The sequence below is a fragment of the Haliotis rubra genome, unplaced genomic scaffold (genome assembly GCF_003918875.1).
Source record: "Haliotis rubra isolate DU_JTF1 unplaced genomic scaffold, ASM391887v1 Scf10, whole genome shotgun sequence".
Classification (NCBI taxonomy): domain Eukaryota; kingdom Metazoa; phylum Mollusca; class Gastropoda; order Lepetellida; family Haliotidae; genus Haliotis; species Haliotis rubra.
The window spans coordinates 4,744,835-4,765,908 of record NW_025764892.1 but is presented as its reverse complement, the minus strand read 5'-3'; the positions used below and the strand labels follow the sequence as shown (position 1 = coordinate 4,765,908).

The 21,074-nt window shown below is 42.5% G+C and overlaps 1 protein-coding gene across 1 annotated transcript; it reads right to left on the bottom strand.

Annotated features, from left to right (window-relative positions):
• Window positions 1–1,842: 1,842 nt before the first annotated feature.
• On the bottom strand, window positions 1,843–18,103 carry LOC124266307. The gene is made up of 3 exons (XM_046701121.1): window positions 17,989–18,103; window positions 10,353–10,418; window positions 1,843–3,220 (listed from the first exon to the last, which is right to left on the bottom strand). The coding sequence occupies exons 1-3, from the start codon at window positions 18,012–18,014 to the stop codon at window positions 2,059–2,061; spliced, it is 1,254 nt and encodes a 417-aa protein (XP_046557077.1). The 5' UTR covers window positions 18,015–18,103; the 3' UTR covers window positions 1,843–2,058.
• Between the last annotated feature and the right edge of the window lie 2,971 nt (window positions 18,104–21,074).

Sequence of the window (21,074 nt, the reverse complement as noted above, 5' to 3'; positions counted from 1 at the left end):
AGCCTGGTTAACAGAACAACTTGAAATATTAATTGTAAGATTCACAGGGACAATATTTCATCACTAGATTGTAAACTATCTATAAACTGATTCGTAATGATGAGGGTATCTATTCTCTCCAATATCTTACTTCTAAATGGAACTCAAAGTTGGATGCACACACATCAGAAAATTGCCTTTCCCAATGTTTTCATACAATACGAAATTGTGTGGAGGACAGCAAGACACGGAATTTCCAACATAAACTCGGCCATCATATCATACCATTTCTTTACAAAATAGGATTGATAGAGGATAACATTTGTAACATAACATTTTGCCAATCAGAAAGTGACACATTAGAAGATTTATTGTTTCCTGTCGAAAATTTCAAATTATGAAAAATGAGTTCAAAATTTGGTATGAGAGTAGAACCTATTTAAAATTAGACTTAAATATACTCATGGAAACGAATAAGGGGACACGTGAAAGTACAAGTGTTCCTTTATTCTTTTCCAGGTTTCTTCACAAGGTATGTATTGCACTGTGAGTGAAATTCTGGAAATAAATAAAGGAACACTTGTACTTTGATGTGTTCCCTTAATAGTTTCTATGAGTATATGAATAATTTCCTTCTTGGCGAACCAAAGATGAATATCCGAAGGGCTTGAAAATCACCCTTTTATAATAACCAAGATTGTTATTACAACAACACTATACATATTCCAAAATTTACCAAAAATTACTCTATTAAAATATAATTACAACATAGAAAATGTCATTTCAGGAGACAATACCAAATTCGCCCCCGTCCACCTTACAATTATTTGGCAAATACTTACTATCTCTTCTCCACTTTCTTACTTTTCTATATCCCTATTCCTGTTTCTTTGTGCTTTATTCATACAACCATTTACCTTATGTCGTCTCTTATTTATCTCGAAGCTTGAATATATGTATTTTCTGTATTATCCAGCTGTATGAATGTTGTATTATGTGCTATCGTAATACAAAATATAAAGAATTACTGCTTTTATTCCTCACCCAGATCCATTATGTCAAGTTCATTATTGTCCAGATATGTTCTTATTATGACGAATCGGATGTCACTTGCTTTAAACAGGAAAGACAAAAACGGTTTGTCCTATAGACATTTCGTTCATGTATCTACAAATAATGTACCCTGATTGCATAGATTGATGCTCATGACATTGATTATTAGACTGTCTGGTCCGGACTGGATTATTGACAGATCTCCACCATATAACTGGTATATTGCAGAGTGGAAGGTTACACAACATATACTCATGCCAATAATGGTTGTCACCCCCCACCCCCACCCCCCTCTCCAATTAGGAAAATTGAAGGGGGTGACAACCATTATTGGCATGAGTATACTATGGAATCCTAGAAGAGACATTGTCGCGTTCTCGCATTGTCGCCCTCTCAAAAAGAAGCAAAATGAACGGAAGCGCGACAATGCGACACATTCATCATGTCGCATTGTCGCGCATTTTTAGGCTTTCGTATACATCTAAGATCGGGCGACAGTAAGACAATGACAAAGTTTGAACTTGAAAATTTTCCCGATGTCGCATTGTCGCCCTTGGGATGAATAGAAAAATATTATTCAAAACGCGACAATACGACAAATGGCCGAAATGTCGCACTGTCGCAAGGTCGCATTGTCGCGCTTTGGTTAATTTTGCCTCTTTTTGGCTTGTTTTTGAGAGGGCGACAACCTGACAATGTCCCTTCTCGAATTCCATAACATACAGACGTAATGTGCAAGCATTTTCTGAGACAATGCCATGACATTAAATTCATCTCGATAACGAAATGATAACAGAAATTATTCACATATTGGTTACTTACAATTTCTTTATCTCACAGATCTTTACACACAGAGACACATGTCTTTCATTCAGATTCAGATACCAATGTCCGTGATAGCAATAGGTTAGGTATTACGCTATAAAGATCCCTGGGAATTGTATATCTGGTAAATATCATGAAAACATCATTGCATCATATATTATTGCGCACATTCAATACCAGCGAATGTTAACATCTTGGTCTTTATTTAGGAGGGATACTGCCTTTGAAATTAACATAGTGAGCTACAGAACATGGCCGTGGACACGTATTAAACTTTATCGTGGACTCCGAATTAAATTCACCGGATGGACTCGGGGGGCACCATAATGAAAGCTTAGGCAGATCATCGGAAACAGCGTCTTCAAATTCTGACGCAAAGATATTTGGCACGGTTAAGCTTCTGCTCCTCCTTCCGTCCCCCGGGGGTGGCCGACACCCCGGCGATCCGGTCGACCTTCCCCCCATACGGACGTATAGGTCAAAGTCGGGTACCACCTTGACTGCACCATCATGTTTCGTCTCCAGCTCGTCGTGAATATTGTGTGAAGACTGGTCTGGCTTCCACCATCCCCATTTGAACAGGTCATCAGTGGGTCTGCCCGTTTTGAGGTCTGAGGAACTTAGAGCAAGTCCTCGTGGATGGCCGACCCTCAGACTTGTATCAGGTTCCATGTAAACGCTCCTTGGTTTATCTTGAGTCGCGTTAAAAGCATTGAAATATTTTAGGTGAATATTATCTATCTCTTCTGTTTCATCATCAACATCTTCTACTGCACTGTTCTGGTAAATGCTGAAAGGACGCTCTTCCTCTCTATTTAAAGTGTCCCTATAGTTTCGGGACGTTGGAGGTGTATTGCTGGGATGCTGATTTGTAAATATGTGTGGCTTTGTAAGCACCCCTTCAGTAAAAGTCTTACTTTTTCTGAGTGCCCGAAGAGGCTTCCCCATGGGTACGTAGGTCGCACAGACATCTTCCTCAGAGTCGTCCGTATGATTTCCTGAATCCTTAGTGTTGACTTCGGTCCTAACAGTGACTTTGTCCACATTCAGATCAGGATCAGCTGCGGCGTGTTCAATGGTAACTGCAGGTACAGCTTCAGAAGCTTCTATCTGAGCTTGCTCGACTTCTTTAGGTGTTACCGGACTACCAGATGGCACCGAAGGAGGCGCCTCGATTTCAAGTGTTACCTTTAGTGTGTTTGGGGGTGATTTCACTTCAACTGGCATCGGTCCAGATATAGACAACCTTTTTCCAGACTTGGAGTGGTGATTGGATGGGAGGTCAACAGGATTAACATTAACATAGTCATCCCGTTTTGGTTTTCTGTTTGAACGTTTACGTCTCCTGAACACCCTCCGCAGTCTGAAATAACCATGGAAACGCAGTGTTATCATTGTTGTGTTCATGGCCATGTTCTCGTTTTCAATTTCAAAAGGGGTTTGGTGGAACATACATGGCTAACACGTGGTTCAGGTTAGTGGGTAAAGGGTCGCTAATGGCGATGCCCCATGTAGAGCAGTGTAGATTCAGGTTAGTGTGTAAAGGGTCCCTAATAGAGAGGTCCCATGAACAGCAGTGTAGATTCAGGTTAGTGTGTAAAGGATCGCTAATGGCGATGCCCCATGTAGAGCAGTGTAGATTCATGTTAGTGGGTAAAGGGTCTCTAATAGAGAGGTCCCATGAACAGCAGTGTAGATTCAGGTTAGTGTGTAAAGGATCGCTAATGGCGATGCCCCATGTAGAGCAGTGTAGATTCATGTTAGTGAGTAAAGGGTCCCTAATAGAGAGGTCCCATGAACAGCAGTGTAGATTCAGGTTAGTGTGTAAAGGATCGCCAATGGCGATGCCCCATGTAGAGCAGTGTAGATTCATGTTAGTGGGTAAAGGGTCTCTAATAGAGAGGTCCCATGAACAGCAGTGTAGATTCAGGTTAGTGTGTAAAGGATCGCTAATGGCGATGCCCCATGTAGAGCAGTGTAGATTCATGTTAGTGAGTAAAGGGTCCCTAATAGAGAGGTCCCATGAACAGCAGTGTAGATTCAGGTTAGTGTGTAAAGGATCGCCAATGGCGATGCCCCATGTAGAGCAGTGTAGATTCATGCTAGTGGGTAAAGGGTCCCTAATAGAGAGGTCCCATGAACAGCAGTGTAGATTCAGCTTAGTGTGTAAAGGATCGCTAATGGCGATGCCCCATGTAGAGCAGTGTAGATTCATGTTAGTGGGTAAAGGGTCTCTAATAGAGAGGTCCCATGAACAGCAGTGTAGATTCAGGTTAGTGTGTAAAGGATCGCTAATGGCGATGCCCCATGTAGAGCAGTGTAGATTCAGGTTAGTGAGTAAAGGGTCCCTAATAGAGAGGTCCCATGAACAGCAGTGTAGATTCAGGTTAGTGTGTAAAGGATCGCCAATGGCGATGCCCCATGTAGAGCAGTGTAGATTCATGCTAGTGGGTAAAGGGTCCCTAATAGAGAGGTCCCATGAACAGCAGTGTAGATTCAGCTTAGTGTGTAAAGGATCGCTAATGGCGATGCCCCATGTAGAGCAGTGTAGATTCATGTTAGTGGGTAAAGGATCGCTAATTGAGATGTCCCATGAACAGGGGTGTAGATGCAGGTTAGTGAGTAAAGGATTGCTAATGGCGATGCCCCATGTAGAGCAGTGTAGATTCATGTTAGTGGGTAAAGGGTCCCTAATAGAGAGGTCCCATGAACAGCAGTGTAGATTCAGGTTAGTGTGTAAAGGATCGCTAATGGCGATGCCCCATGTAGAGCAGTGTAGATTCATGTTAGTGGGTATAGGGTCCCTAATAGAGAGGTCCCATGAACAGCAGTGTTGATTCAGGTAGGTGGGTTAAGGATTGCTAATGGCGATGCCCCATGTAGATCAGTGTAGATTCATGTTAGTGGGTAAAGGGTCCCTAATAGAGAGGTCCCATGAACAGCAGTGTAGATTCAGGTTAGTGAAGAAAGGATCGCTAATGGAGATGTCCCATGAACAGGGGTGTAGATTCATGTTAGTGAGTAAAGTGTCCCTAATAGAGAGGTCCCGTGAACAGCAGTGTAGATTCAGGTAAGTGTGTAAAGGATTGCTAATGGCGATGCCCCATGTAGAGCAGTGTAGATTCAGGTTAGTGAGTTAAGGGTCCCTAATAGAGAGGTCCCATGAACAGCAGTGTAGATTCAGGTTAGTGTGTAAAGGATCGCTAATGGCGATGCCCCATGTAGAAACAGTGTAGATTCAGGTTAGTGTGTAAAGGGTCCCTAATAGAGAGGTCCCATGAACAGCAGTGTAGATTCAGGTTAGTGTGTAAAGGATCGCTAATGGCGATGCCCCATGTAGAGCAGTGTAGATTCATGTTAGTGGGTAAAGGGTCCCTAATAGAGAGGTCCCATGAACAGCAGTGTAGATTCAGGTAAGTGTGTAAAGGATTGCTAATGGCGATGCCCCATGAAAAGCAGTGTAGATTCATGTTAGTGGGTAAAGGGTCCCTAATAGAGAGGTCCCATGAACAGCAGTGTAGATTCAGGTTAGTGTGTAAAGGATTGCTAATGGCGATGCCCCATGTAGAGCAGTGTAGATTCAGGTTAGTGGGTAAAGGGTCCCTAATAGAGAGGTCCCATGAACAGCAGTGTAGATTCAGCTTAGTGTGTAAAGGATCGCTAATGGCGATGCCCCATGTAGAGCAGTGTAGATTCATGTTAGTGGGTAAAGGGTCCCTAATAGAGAGGTCCCATGAACAGCAGTGTAGATTCAGGTTAGTGTGTAAAGGATCGCTAATGGCGATGCCCCATGTAGAGCAGTGAAGATTCATGTTAGTGGGTATAGTGTCCCTAATAGAGAGGTCCCATGAACAGCAGTGTAGATTCAGGAAGGTGTGTTAAGGATTGCTAATGGCGATGCCCCATGTAGTTCAGTGTAGATTCATGTTAGTGGGTAAAGGGTCCCTAATAGAGAGGTCCCATGAACAGCAGTGTAGATTCAGGTTAGTGTGTAAAGGATCGCTAATGGAGATGTCCCATGAACAGGGGTGTAGATTCATGTTAGTGAGTAAAGTGTCCCTAATAGAGAGGTCCCGTGAACAGCAGTGTAGATTCAGGTTAGTGTGTAAAGGATCGCTAATGGCGATGCCCCATGTAGAGCAGTGTAGATTCATGTTAGTGGGTATAGGGTCCCTAATAGAGAGGTCCCATGAACAGCAGTGTTGATTCAGGTAGGTGGGTTAAGGATTGCTAATGGCGATGCCCCATGTAGATCAGTGTAGATTCATGTTAGTGGGTAAAGGGTCCCTAATAGAGAGGTCCCATGAACAGCAGTGTAGATTCAGGTTAGTGAAGAAAGGATCGCTAATGGAGATGTCCCATGAACAGGGGTGTAGATTCATGTTAGTGAGTAAAGTGTCCCTAATAGAGAGGTCCCGTGAACAGCAGTGTAGATTCAGGTAAGTGTGTAAAGGATTGCTAATGGCGATGCCCCATGTAGAGCAGTGTAGATTCAGGTTAGTGAGTTAAGGGTCCCTAATAGAGAGGTCCCATGAACAGCAGTGTAGATTCAGGTTAGTGGGTAAAGGGTCGCTAATGGCGATGCCCCATGTAGAGCAGTGTAGATTCAGGTTAGTGTGTAAAGGGTCCCTAATAGAGAGGTCCCATGAACAGCAGTGTAGATTCAGGTTAGTGTGTAAAGGATCGCTAATGGCGATGCCCCATGTAGAGCAGTGTAGATTCATGTTAGTGAGTAAAGGGTCCTAATAGAGAGGTCCCATGAACAGCAGTGTAGATTCAGGTTAGTGTGTAAAGGATCGCTAATGGCGATGCCCCATGTAGAGCAGTGTAGATTCATGTTAGTGGGTAAAGGGTCCCTAATAGAGAGGTCCCATGAACAGCAGTGTAGATTCAGGTTAGTGTGTAAAGGATCGCTAATGGCGATGCCCCATGTAGAGCAGTGTAGATTCATGTTAGTGGGTAAAGGATCGCTAATTGAGATGTCCCATGAACAGGGGTGTAGATTCATGTTAGTGAGTAAAGGATCGCTAATGGCGATGCCCCATGTAGAGCAGTGTAGATTCATGTTAGTGGGTAAAGGGTCCCTAATAGAGAGGTCCCATGAACAGCAGTGTAGATTCAGGTTAGTGTGTAAAGGATCGCTAATGGCGATGCCCCATGTAGAGCAGTGTAGATTCATGTTAGTGGGTATAGGGTCCCTAATAGAGAGGTCCCATGAACAGCAGTGTTGATTCAGGTAGGTGGGTTAAGGATTGCTAATGGCGATGCCCCATGTAGATCAGTGTAGATTCATGTTAGTGGGTAAAGGGTCCCTAATAGAGAGGTCCCATGAACAGCAGTGTAGATTCAGGTTAGTGAAGAAAGGATCGCTAATGGAGATGTCCCATGAACAGGGGTGTAGATTCATGTTAGTGAGTAAAGTGTCCCTAATAGAGAGGTCCCGTGAACAGCAGTGTAGATTCAGGTAAGTGTGTAAAGGATTGCTAATGGCGATGCCCCATGTAGAGCAGTGTAGATTCAGGTTAGTGAGTAAAGGGTCCCTAATAGAGAGGTCCCATGAACAGCAGTGTAGATTCAGGTTAGTGTGTAAAGGATTGCTAATGGCGATGCCCCATGTAGAGCAGTGTAGATTCAGGTTAGTGTGTAAAGGGTCCCTAATAGAGAGGTCCCATGAACAGCAGTGTAGATTCAGGTTAGTGTGTAAAGGATCGCTAATGGCGATGCCCCATGTAGAGCAGTGTAGATTCATGTTAGTGGGTAAAGGGTCCCTAATAGAGAGGTCCCATGAACAGCAGTGTAGATTCAGGTAAGTGTGTAAAGGATTGCTAATGGCGATGCCCCATGTAGAGCAGTGTAGATTCATGTTAGTGGGTAAAGGGTCCCTAATAGAGAGGTCCCATGAACAGCAGTGTAGATTCAGGTTAGTGTGTAAAGGATTGCTAATGGCGATGCCCCATGTAGAGCAGTGTAGATTCATGTTAGTGGGTAAAGGGTCCCTAATAGAGAGGTCCCATGAACAGCAGTGTAGATTCAGGTTAGTGTGTAAAGGATCGCTAATGGCGATGCCCCATGTAGAGCAGTGTAGATTCATGTTAGTGGGTAAAGGGTCCCTAATAGAGAGGTCCCATGAACAGCAGTGTAGATTCAGGTTAGTGTGTAAAGGATCGCTAATGGCGATGCCCCATGTAGAGCAGTGTAGATTCATGTTAGTGGGTATAGTGTCCCTAATAGAGAGGTCCCATGAACAGCAGTGTAGATTCAGGAAGGTGTGTTAAGGATTGCTAATGGCGATGCCCCATGTAGTTCAGTGTAGATTCATGTTAGTGGGTAAAGGGTCCCTAATAGAGAGGTCCCATGAACAGCAGTGTAGATTCAGGTTAGTGAGTAAAGGATCGCTAATGGAGATGTCCCATGAACAGGGGTGTAGATTCATGTTAGTGAGTAAAGGGTCCCTAATAGAGAGGTCCCATGAACAGCAGTGTAGATTCAGGTAAGTGTGTAAAGGATTGCTAATGGCGATGCCCCATGTAGAGCAGTGTAGATTCAGGTTAGTGAGTAAAGGGTCCCTAATAGAGAGGTCCCATGAACAGCAGTGTAGATTCAGGTTAGTGTGTAAAGGATCGCTAATGGCGATGCCCCATGTAGAGCAGTGTAGATTCATGTTAGTGAGTAAAGGATCCCTAATGGAGATGTCCCATGTAGAGCAGTGTAGATTCATGTTAGTGAGTAAAGGGTCCCTAATAGAGAGGTCCCATGAACAGCAGTGTAGATTCAGGTTAGTGTGTAAAGGATCGCTAATGGCGATGCCCCATGTAGAGCAGTGTAGATTCATGTTAGTGGGTAAAGGGTCCCTAATAGAGAGGTCCCATGAACAGCAGTGTAGATTCAGGTTAGTGTGTAAAGGATCGCTAATGGCGATGCCCCATGTAGAGCAGTGTAGATTCATGTTAGTGGGTAAAGGGTCCCTAATAGAGAGGTCCCATGAACAGCAGTGTAGATTCAGCTTAGTGTGTAAAGGATCGCTAATGGCGATGCCCCATGTAGAGCAGTGTAGATTCATGTTAGTGGGTAAAGGGTCCCTAATAGAGAGGTCCCATGAACAGCAGTGTAGATTCAGGTTAGTGTGTAAAGGATCGCTAATGGCGATGCCCCATGTAGAGCAGTGTAGATTCATGTTAGTGGGTAAAGGGTCCCTAACAGAGAGGTCCCATGAACAGCAGTGTAGATTCATGTTAGTGTGTAAAGGATCGCTAATGGCGATGTCCCATGTAGAGCAGTGTAGATTCATGTTAGTGGGTAAAGGGTCCCTAATAGAGAGGTCCCATGAACAGCAGTGTAGATTCAGGTTAGTGAGTAAAGGATTGCTAATGGCGATGCCCCATGTAGAGCAGTGTAGATTCATGTTAGTGGGTAAAGGGTCCCTAATAGAGAGGTCCCATGAACAGCAGTGTAGATTCATGTTAGTGTGTAAAGGATCGCTAATGGCGATGCCCCATGTAGAGCAGTGTAGATTCATGTTAGTGGGTAAAGGGTCCCTAATAGAGAGGTCCCATGAACAGCAGTGTAGATTCAGGTTAGTGTGTAAAGGATCGCTAATGGCGATGCCCCAGAGCAGTGTAGATTCATGTTAGTGAGTAAAGGGTCCCTAATAGAGAGGTCCCATGAACAGCAGTGTAGATTCAGGTTAGTGTGTAAAGGATCGCTAATGGCGATGCCCCATGTAGAGCAGTGTAGATTCATGTTAGTGAGTAAAGGATCGCTAATGGAGATGTCCCATGAACAGCAGTGTAGATTCAGGTTAGTGAGTAAAGGATTGCTAATGGCGATGCCCCATGTAGAGCAGTGTAGATTCATGTTAGTGAGTAAAGGATCGCTAATGGAGATGTCCCATGAACACCAGTGTAGATTCATGTTAGTGAGTAAAGGATTGCTAATGGCGATGCCCCATGTAGAGCAGTGTAGATTCATGTTAGTGAGTAAAGGATCGCTAATGGAGAGGTCCAAATGAACAAGTACGGAAATTCAGATAAGAGACTACAGCATCGCTGATGGAGGTGACAATAAACAAGAAGGTAAATTCAGATGAGAGACTGAAAGTTTCCTGGTGCATGGTGAGTGTATCCCGGATGGACTGACTGAGTATGTTTTTTCGCCGCTTGAATATTGCAACAAAGGGATTCATACATTGTACCTATATGGGGAATCGAACCCGGGCCTTCGGCCTGACGAGCGAACGCTTTAACCAGTAGGCTACCCCACTGCCCCATCCCGGATGGAACACACCCTCCAAAAAGTCATGGAATCTCTACTTTACTGAGAAAGTGTCATCCCAACTAAACACGTTCTGTAATTGACAACTTTCTTCATATGGCACAGTGGACAGACACGGAAATTGATCATTAATGGATGATGACCATGAACAGGAACGTAGATTCTCATGAGTGACACCAGTGACAGTGAACATGAATGTCAAGGAGATAATCACATATACTGACCTCTTAAAGAAACTAGGGCGTGGAGGGCTTGGTTCCGGTGGCCCATTGTCACCTCTCTCTTTATTTCTGGAAGAGACATTCATTTTATTAATGCTTGTAATTTGTAGTGTAATGTGTTTGAGTGTGTGTGTGTGTGTGTGTGTGTGTGTGTGTGTGTGTGTGTGTGTGTGTGTGTGTGTGTGTGTGTGTGTGTGTGTGCGTGCATGTGTGTGTACGGATGGATGAACGGCCGGATGGATGCATGCATTAAGCATTAAGCTTTTAAAGGAGGTTTGCGAGGGTATGTTTGGAGAAGTTGGAAAGGTTTCCGTCCGTAACGTTTCGTGTATTTGGAGTTCATTTCTTGAGGAAAGTGCTGTGTGGTATCCAAGTGAAGCGATCGCTGTTATTTTATTATTCACAGACGTGAGGTGAGGTGAGGTGAGGCGAAATTGGGTTTTACGTCGTGCTTGAGAATATTTCGCTCATATGACGACGTGCATGCGTGTGTATGTGTATGTGCGGCTGCTTCTACTAGCCCAGACTGAAGCTGGTTTTATAGTGCTAGCCCACTGAGATACCATGCTGCAGTGAAGCATGAATACCCCACTCAGACACAGTATACTGACTCCGAGCCGACCAGTCCTTGTTGTACCCATTAATGCCGAGCGCCAGGCAGGGACGAACAAGTACCATATTTTAACGTCTTTTTGGTATGACGCGGTCGGGGATCGAACTCGCGACCTTCCGCTCTCCGGGCGGACGCTCTAACCACTACACCACGGAGGCGGTCTATTCACAGACGTAAAATGTCAGGAACGCACAAGGACTTCATGGGCCAGCTTTTCATTCATGCCATGGGGACACATATTTTTCGGTTATATGTTTCACGTTCCTCTAGATATCATCCATCTGCCGTTGTTACTTTTAATACTCAAACGCCAACTCGTAACGAAGTATGTGTCTTTGCTATAAGTTAATTAGGAGCATGCATTTGGTGAGTTTTCATTAAGTTAATTAGGAGCATGTCAAAATAGCCGACATAGCCGTAACCCGTGACGGGAAGAACATATGTACATCTTCATGATAAGGAACACACATGTTTCATGAAAATTCCGACAGAAGTTATGGTTTCGATAATTTTGTATTGAGAACAGATAGACATTTGTAACTGATACTATGTAAACATTTTGTTCGGAGATCCGCATACCTTTCACATACAAATAATACATGGTCCTCATCTCCGAGAACTCCTAGATTACAACTTGTGCATACAGCAATGTTTTCATTTGTACATTTTTTGTCTCAATAGATTCACTTTAAACGAATGCAATGCAATACGTAATTTACATAATGCACGAATCAAGGTGTTATCGCTTAGTGTTGTAAGGTATAGTTCAGGCTGAAATAATGATTTGAAAGTGGAGTAATTCTTTAAAAATGTTGATGTGCAAAGTGACTCATGCCAGACCTGGGAATATATATCACGGACTCTTTGTGTAAAAGTCCTGATAAATATTTGCTTGTTTCCTGCATCTTGCGCTATCCAAACATATGAAAAACCAGTTGTGAAAAGTAAGTGACGGACATCTCACACTCATGTATGTTTACCTGTTATATTTCATTTCATGTATTTGGAGAGTGCTGACTGAGGAGTGTACACTACTCTCTGACACAGTACTGAACATACGTTTTGAATTAAGCGCACATAGCAACATGTAATATCAGCCTGTCCCACGGTCATTTTCATGTCCCACGGTCAAATTTCAAAAGCAGCCCGTCCGGTAGTCTGGTAGATATTTCTCTGATCTTGATTGGGAGGCAGAAAATGCAACAGATTCTAGTTTTCTAAACCAAGCCATGTACCTTAGCCTTAACGTTACGATACATGCAGTAAAGTATTCAGAACGTGAATTGTTTTGTTTCTAATTGTTGAAAACCTATTTCTCGGTTGTACTTGTCACTTTTCCGTTTCCTTGTTTTCTCATAGTTCACGCCGATCGCGACGCTTGGTGAACTTTAGGCGGATATAGAACATTGCCTCACTTTGTTAATTACTTGATACATACACTTGAACATACCTAAATCAGTGGAATAAACCCGTGGCGTTAGAATGTTATTTTCTTGTAGTGTTAAATATGTGACTAGAAGTATGACATTATACACCAATTCTCTGTAAAATGGAGCCAATAGCCAAATACATTTTGAAAAATACAGTCTTAACATTCTGTGAAATTTTATTAGGTTTTAACAGGTAACAACTCCTGGAACATGGTGTGCAAAAATCAAGAATAGGGAACACTCCCTTGGCCTGTTACAGTCTTATGAAGATACAGGCATCTTTTTTGTTTTGTAATCTACTAGATATCTCTGACAAATTGAATAACACAGATTGAGAAAAACATAAATGTAATTGCAGTATTGTTTATATTCCCTTTTAAGGAAGTACAACTTTCTCCATCAAAATCAATGGCAGTTGGTGGGATACAGCTTTTAACTTTGGAAAAAATACATCTCAAGAATGTAACGTTGAAAACTGAAATCGTGTAATCTACGCTACCACGATATGTAATCTACGTTACCACGATATGTAATCTATCTGGCCATATAGCTTCAGTCATTATAGTGTAACATGAAACAAAGATGTGGAAACTGAAGAACTACGAGAAACAAAACATGTTTGGTAATCTACGATACCCCTCATTGGTAGCTCTGTAGCTTACAATACACTGATTATCTTAAACTATTATAAAAAAATGGGCAATATGCATAGATGAAACAATACAAATAGATGCCATGGAAAAGTAACGAGGGATAGCATTGTTAGAGACTGTCCGATAATGTTAAGAATGTTCACTTTAGTGTACTTACGTTACAAAAGTCAAGACGGCTTTGAAATATAAACTAGCAAATTCATTGTTTAACATTAGCTGGATTTTGTATCACAAGTACTGTATTGTTGATAGGTATTTGTTGTATATGAAAAGAATGCATTGTAGTTGCCAAGTGGATCACATCACATCACAGAGTTTACATGTACGTGTACTTAGTACCACAGACACTCTCTGTGTATCATCTGTGACATATTACTGCATTTTGCTCCATCCTCTTGAAGCACTTGCCTCGCTATTGTCAGTTATTTCCAACATTTTATGTTGTATATTGATACATGTAGGTCACGTAGATTACATCCTTAACAAATAATTGAGAACAATGATTGGAAAGGCAACATACAAATTACACATCCCACAAAATCAATTCAAATGGACGGGTTTTTGTTTTACATAAATCAACTTGTGGGCAGTGTGTAGCTTGCTTCATAAATTGTTCATGAATACATGTCTGACAGCTGAGACCACCACACATGACTCTTTATTGAATGTGGGAACAAAACAGAAACTCAGCCCTTGTAAATAGAGAAAAGAGGGTCTCCACTGATTCACTTTAACAGTGTTCTGATGCCGATACTGATGTACGACTCAAGCAACGTGTGTCCCGACGTTGAAACTCCAGAGCAGTTCTGTTTAAAATACGGTAAAGCGACCATTTGCAACATCTCGTCTCTGCACCTCAAAGTATTCCAGTTCCCCTCAATCACAATCATTGGCGTTCCTGCTGCAGCTGTTATACAACCTAGATCATAACACCCCGCTTTCAATATGATCCCAGTCCCCCGCCGTGATATTGATGGAATATTGCTAAAAGCGGCTTAAAACTCACTCAACTCACTCAAAAATGATCGCAATCCTGAATACATGGCCTGATATGGCGTTCACCTGCACACCTGTAGACACTGTCCTGCTGATGAAGGAAAATTGTCTCATCGGTGAAGTAACACTTCTCCACTCGCGTGCTTCCCATCGCAAGTGTTGTCTGCCTCGCTGGAGCCGTCGACGTCGATGTTCTGGCGTCATAATTGGCCGTCGTGCTGAGCGTTCTGCACGAATTCCGTTGACGCTTATACATTGTGAACTGTTCCGGCAGATACTTTTCTGTTGTCAGGTATGGTACAGATTGCAAGGGCCGCTGGCTACAACCTGTGTCAGAGATGCGTGGTTCGAATCCATTGGGTCGTTACTGGTGGGAGGCCACAACGGGACAAGGTCTATAACTGCATCGTTTTTGTGAATACATCGCAATAAGTGCCGTGTTTTTATTGACGTTGCATTGACAAGCAGCGTCACGCTGCGAGGTGCCAGGCTGAAGCATACCGATACTCCATCTGTCATGTTATTCGAAGTGTGAGATGTCGAAACTGTTTCAGAACGATGAGAGGTGTTTTCCTGAAGTCTGCACTTCTGAAAACTGCATTGAATGGAAGTGATACACGTTTGTATGGCCTTTTAAGGTGAACAATGCGTCCTGCTTCTTGCAAATTTCGTGCAAGTCGAATAATAACTGCTTTGTTGCGTTTCCTTGACCATTTTCACGCACGCTTTCCCTCGTTCGAATCCAAAATGCTTTCACAAAATATCCAATAAACAAATACCATGTCACAATAACTTTTGCCTCTGAGTATATAAGCTGTCTCATCTTTATGTTTCTGTTATGATGCACTTTCAGCAACTGTATGCAGAACGCGTGATGTACGACAAAACAGATATGAAGAATGAAGCATACAACTTTATGGATAATAACTTGTTTACAGCATAATAACTTGTTTACAGCATAATAACTTGTTTACAGCATAATAACTTGTTTATAGCATAGAGCCACATTTCAGTGTATATTCTAACACCGTTATCAAGATAAGCGTCTTTCACGCTAAAAGTCTTTGAGCTTGATAACGGTGTAAGAATATACACTGAAACGTCGCTCTATACAGAGAAGAAGAAGTTGTCATCCATAAAAACGTCGCATTCTTTAATTGTTGACTCACAACTTCTAGAATGCCGATTAAACTGAAACAGATGTATGTGGAGTGAAAGGGCCTGGTTCGCGCTTGCTGATGGGGTTCATATGATTTTTGTTTCTATTGAAAATTAATATGTCTACTCTACTTCCTTATCGAACTCATTTACCTCACATAGTGAATACATTACGCCACAAACAAGTCTATTTAAACGATAAAGCATATTCCCCATTACCATCTCTCGGGGAAAACTAATTATAAAATATTTCCTTAAATTTCCACGATTGTTAATAACTTTATATTTCCTGTTTACATCTACATGCGACTCGCTTCAAGGACCTCGATACAAAAACTAGCATTGAATGGAACTTTCAACCACAACATACGGAAGAAAATATTCACAGTTGATGTCAGTGCGGTGTTTGCCGTTAAACATGCACGTGTAGGGTAGAGTGAGTGTGTGAATGAGTTGGTTAGTGAGTGAGTATAGTTTTACGCCACATGTTTGCAGTATTCGAAAATTAGCATAGCGGTGACACCAGAAATGGGCTTGACACATAGTACCCATGTTGGAAATCGAACCCAGGTATTCGGGGCTGACGCCAGGCTCAGAGAACGAGGGCATGGTGGGTGTATACAAATTGAAATGGTTAGTTAGTTAGTCTGAGGGCTATTCAAACAATGTCCAACATCAAAAAAGAACCCAGCGCCCAAACTGTTCACACAACATAGTTTTGACAACCATATTTCGAGAGATATTCAAGAATTCTATGCTCAAGTTTGAGAATAACATCGTTTGTCTATCCTGAGTATTTTACACGTGCACTGCGCTGTTTGTCGAATCGAGTTATTAAATGCATCCCGGGGACATGTTTACATTTCAAATACTACAAGGAACATTTTAAGTCAGTTAAGTCTTACTCGCACATGTTAATCGGCCTATCATCAGCAAACAGCGCCAAGCAAGATGAGAGTCATGTACTTTTGCCAAGGGCAATGACAGGGAAAGCAGGGGTGGAAATAACCCATTGCCCGACGCCCGAGTCCAGTGTTTTTTTCTGTCGGGTAAGCATATTTGTCTATCACACTGTACCGGTGTCCAGTTGACTTTCCAATCTTAATTATGTTGTTTATTTAATAAATCAACAATAACATCGGCCAGTATAGTGTAAAATTATCAGGGCAAGTGATTTTACTTGTGCCACTGTACCGGAGTACACTAATAATTTTACAGTTATTTCCAGCCCTGGAAAGGAATGTGTCTTGTCTCCAAGTAGCGATTCACGGTCAATTAATTACACGGTCAAGACGAGGAGTCATGATTTGTATCCCTAAATAATGTTGTAAATACCATGATTTATTTGAAATAGCTTACGGTTAGGGAGCTTTAAAATGAAAAGTTAAATGAATACATTTGCCATAAAGGCTAAACAATATAATAGTTCGTTTCGCAAGATTGTAAGCGCGTTTTTTTGTCATAAGTCCATTTCCATGTCATGCGGACTGACCGAGTTTTGGTTTTACGCCACTTTTAGCAATATTCCAGCAATATTACGGCGGGGGACACCAGAAATGGGCTTCACACATTGTGCCCATGTGGGCATTTGAACCCGGGTCTTCGGCGTGACGAGCCAACGCTTTAACCACTAGGCTACCCCAGCGCCCCCATGTCATGCGAAAAAGTAGGGTATTTTAATGAGTGAGTAAGTGAATATGATTTAGTAAACAGTATTCCAACTGGGAATTGATGCAATGTTTGACCTTTACCGCCTTTATAATACTCTCGAGCAAATGGTAGTACTGACGTACCTGGATACATAGGCAAGGCGAACCAGGATTGGAATAGACAATCATCGGTCCCAAGGGACATAACTCTGCACAGTGCATTGTCTGGCCACCCTGTACACCTACCTAGGTGTTGCACAAAACCTACACACACATCTCTTGAGTCTAGACAATTCTCAGGGACGTAGCTACCATTATACAAAAAGCCCGGGCTTATACATGACTGTTGCTAAAAAGGTTAGGCAAGCCCTCAATACTATCTAATGTAAAGCTTTGCAACATATCGGACTAACACGACAAAATTGGCTTGCTACAGGGCTGATTCTTGTTTAGTTTGGAAATGTGAGAAGTTAATACAAAACTGTATCCTGTCTGATTGTGTCTCAGCCTTGTTTCCTGAACACTGGCGACAGCATGGGTGAAAAGATGAAGATAACACTATTGAGCGAGTGCGTGAGTGAGTTTAGTTTTACGCCGCGCCCAGCAATATTCCATCTATATGGCGGCGGTCTGTAAATAATATAATCTGGACCACACAATCCAGTGATCAACAGCATGAGCATCGATCTACAAAAATGAGATACGATGATATGTGTCAACCAGGCCTGACCACCCGATCCCGTTTGTCGCCTCTTCGACAAGCATGGGTTACTGAAGATCAATTCTAACCCAGATCTTCACAGGACACAACCCTACTGAACACGAGGACACTGATTAAGCAACTCCTCCCTAATCGCTGCAATAAATCATAGTGGAATTGTGACATCAAACGTCTTGTCACCCTATGATATAATGCAGTCTATATTTTAGCCAGATAATTAGATGTGGGACTTAAATGTCTGCCGTCGTGGGTGCAACGTTGTGTTGATATCGACTTTACGCGCCATATTGAGGCCTACTTCCGTAAAAACATTGAAACATTTCTCAACGGTTGTAAAAACGTAAAACCAAAAAACCCACATCTATGAAATGAGTTATGACATGCTCTGTACTCACTATAAAATTAATGATCATACTTACGCGCGACTTTTATCTTTCTCACTCATCTGGGCTGGTTGTGTGTCATAGCTGCTGACGAGGTCGTGTCCCTGAGCAGCAGTGTATGTCGCTGTACCAGCGAGAATCAACAGGAAGACTCAACCATATTGTGAAACCAGAAATGTCCGCGTTTGATACAAACCATTGTGTTTAAATGAATGGGAATATTTGCATCATTGCATCATAACCGTTAACATCAAGCAGTTGGTAGACATGCACGATTTACCACACCAACAGTGTTAACCCATCTGTCAACAACGACAATACCGTGTATTTCGAATAAACCTTTGGCGGTACGGTAGTCGAGTGGTCACGGTGTCCCCGGCGAATGTCAGGGTTCGATTCCCTAAATCTGTGTTTTGTATGAAGTCCTTTTCTGGTCAGTGTTATAAATATAATGTTTGTGGTGAGTTACCTCAATGCTCCATCACGAAAGTATGTTAAGATGATTAGAGGCGGCGGGTACGCCTAGTAGTTAACGTGTTCGCTCGTCACGCCGAAGACCCGGGTTCGATTCCCCTCATGGGTACAATGTGTGAAGATCATTTCCCACGCTGATACATAGGCGGATCCAGAAATTGTCAAGGGGTGTGGGGTGGGTTGTGTGTGTCTGAGTGTGTGTTACGAACCCCCTGAACCCCACCTTGGCTTCGCCATTGCTAAACATTAAGTTCGATGTGGTCTTTAGTCATTTACAAGGGGGGTGGGGGAGGGAAGAGGGGGGCGAACCCCCTGAACCCCACTCTGGATCCACCACTGCTGATATATTGCTGGTATATTGCGGCGTAAAACTCAACTCACTCACTCACTGTTAACAGGAAATTTAATGAAACGAATTATGAATCAGATCACCATTTGGTTACTGCAGTATGCAGCTCAATACTCACTGAACATTACTGTACCCGTTCTCTAATGAAGCCATAGTTTTGTAACTTTGTCTCCAATGATTTGGTGTTGGCCTATCATAAACGCCTGAAGAATTGTCAGCTACAACATAAATTGACCAAGCTCACACAGACGATCTCACACTTCATACATGTTCTCTAACATAACGCTGCCAGACACAGTAGAACACATCGTCGAACAACTGATTTGTAGTGTAATAGGTTCAGCTTTGGCTCTAGGTCATCGTGCTTTTATCCACAGAAAATCCAATATGATTATTGTGAATGGATGAATGATATTCCACACACACAGGCTCATGGACATAATCAGACAGAAGTAGGTCTTTTGTTTTAAGGAATGCCGATTTATGAAAATAATATGAATTATTATTCATAATATATTTACTATTTCATATAAACATTTGACAATTTAATGACACACCTATCCAACGGGGACAATGGCCCAATAATCCTTCATTGGCTTCTTGTTGTTCTTCTATGGGAGAGAGAACTTTCAGTGCTGCTGCACCAGCTTTGTGGAACTCTCTGCCAGTTGAACTGAAAACAGTCTCTTCAATGAAAACATTTTGGAGCAAACTAAAAACTCATCTATTACAAGCGTCCTACAAGTTTCTCCTCTTTCTCTGCACAGCGCCCCTGAGCAGCACTGGTTGGACATAAGGCGCTTAAACACAGTGATGCATTATTATCATTAAGTGTAGGGCAGGGCCATCTTGTTCCACCATCTTGTTCCAAGCAAACCAAGGATTTGAATGACTTCTTGAGATTGCTTCCATGAAACAGAGACGTTTAAAGTTTATTTACGTGAAATAGCAGCTGTCGCATTTCTTTACTTTTCCACAGTTTGAAAAGTAAGTTTCATGTGCTAGGCCTTAGCCATAATGACCTTCAGTACCAGTGCTTGTCGTAAGAGGTGACTAAACGGGCCGGATTGTTGGAATCGTTGATTTATTTTCGTTGATAACATCGATGTTCATGATGTAAATCACTAGTTTGTGTGGGCCACAAACGATTATTTTTACACTCCCGTCATACAGCTGAAATATTGTTGTGGGGTAGCCCAGTGGTTAAAGCGTTCAATCGTCACGCCGAAGACCCGGGTACGCTTCTCCACATGTGTACAATGTGTGAAGCTCATTTCCGGTGTCCCACGCCACCTGGAATATTGCTAGAAACGACGTAAAACTAACTAGCTCAATCACTGTTTCAGGTGTAAACTGACTCGCTATCCAAGTATTTGGACAAAGTACACTCAAATTTCCTGTCACCACTATTTCATGGCGATTGACATACATGTGCACGTTACATAAATATGAAGCACTGTGAGAAAATGTTACTTAGGATTAGGTTAGGGTAGGTAACCTCCAACTCTTTCCGATCCCCTCTGCGATCCCTCAGGATCATGAGGTTTAGGTACTCGTCTCCGATCAAACTGTCATTCACAATCCGTAATGTTTGATTCCTGAAGAGGGGCGGTGGGGTAGCCTAGTGGTTAAAGCGTTGGCTCGTCACGCCGAAGACCCGGGTTCGAATCCCCACATGGGTACATTGTGTGAAGCCCATGTCTGGTGTCCCCCGCCGTGATGTTGCTGGAATATTGCTAAAAGCGGCGTAAAACCAAACTCAGTCAGTCAGTCAGTGATTCCTGAAGACCAAAAACGTGCGCCCTATGAAGTGTACTACTCCCAATATAGCGGTATCTAATGGAATAATTATTACATGTTTATATCATGCGTTAAATGGCTCGGTTACAAATTAGTACATGAGGTATCAAGTCGACAGTTTGTCTACCTCAAATTTCAAACCAGTGATATTGTCTCCTGATATTATGTTTCATGAAACTTTGCTGGTGTTATTTTCACTGAAATGACTGGCCAGGCTTACATCCAGTCGTTCACAACGGTGACGTAAGTACTCTCTCTCACTCACTCACTCACTCACTCACTCAACCGATCCCGTTATTCGACAAGCATAGGTTACTGAAAATCAATTCTAACCATCACGGGCAGTCGAAGTTAGAGATACTGATGAGCACGGGTAGTCGAAGTTAGAGACACTGATGAGACAGTATGATATCTGAAATATTGGTCTGTTTGGTTAAAACAATAAAATCTAATTGTTTATGAATCGATAAGTCACGTGGTTATCGCCGTCCTGTATTTT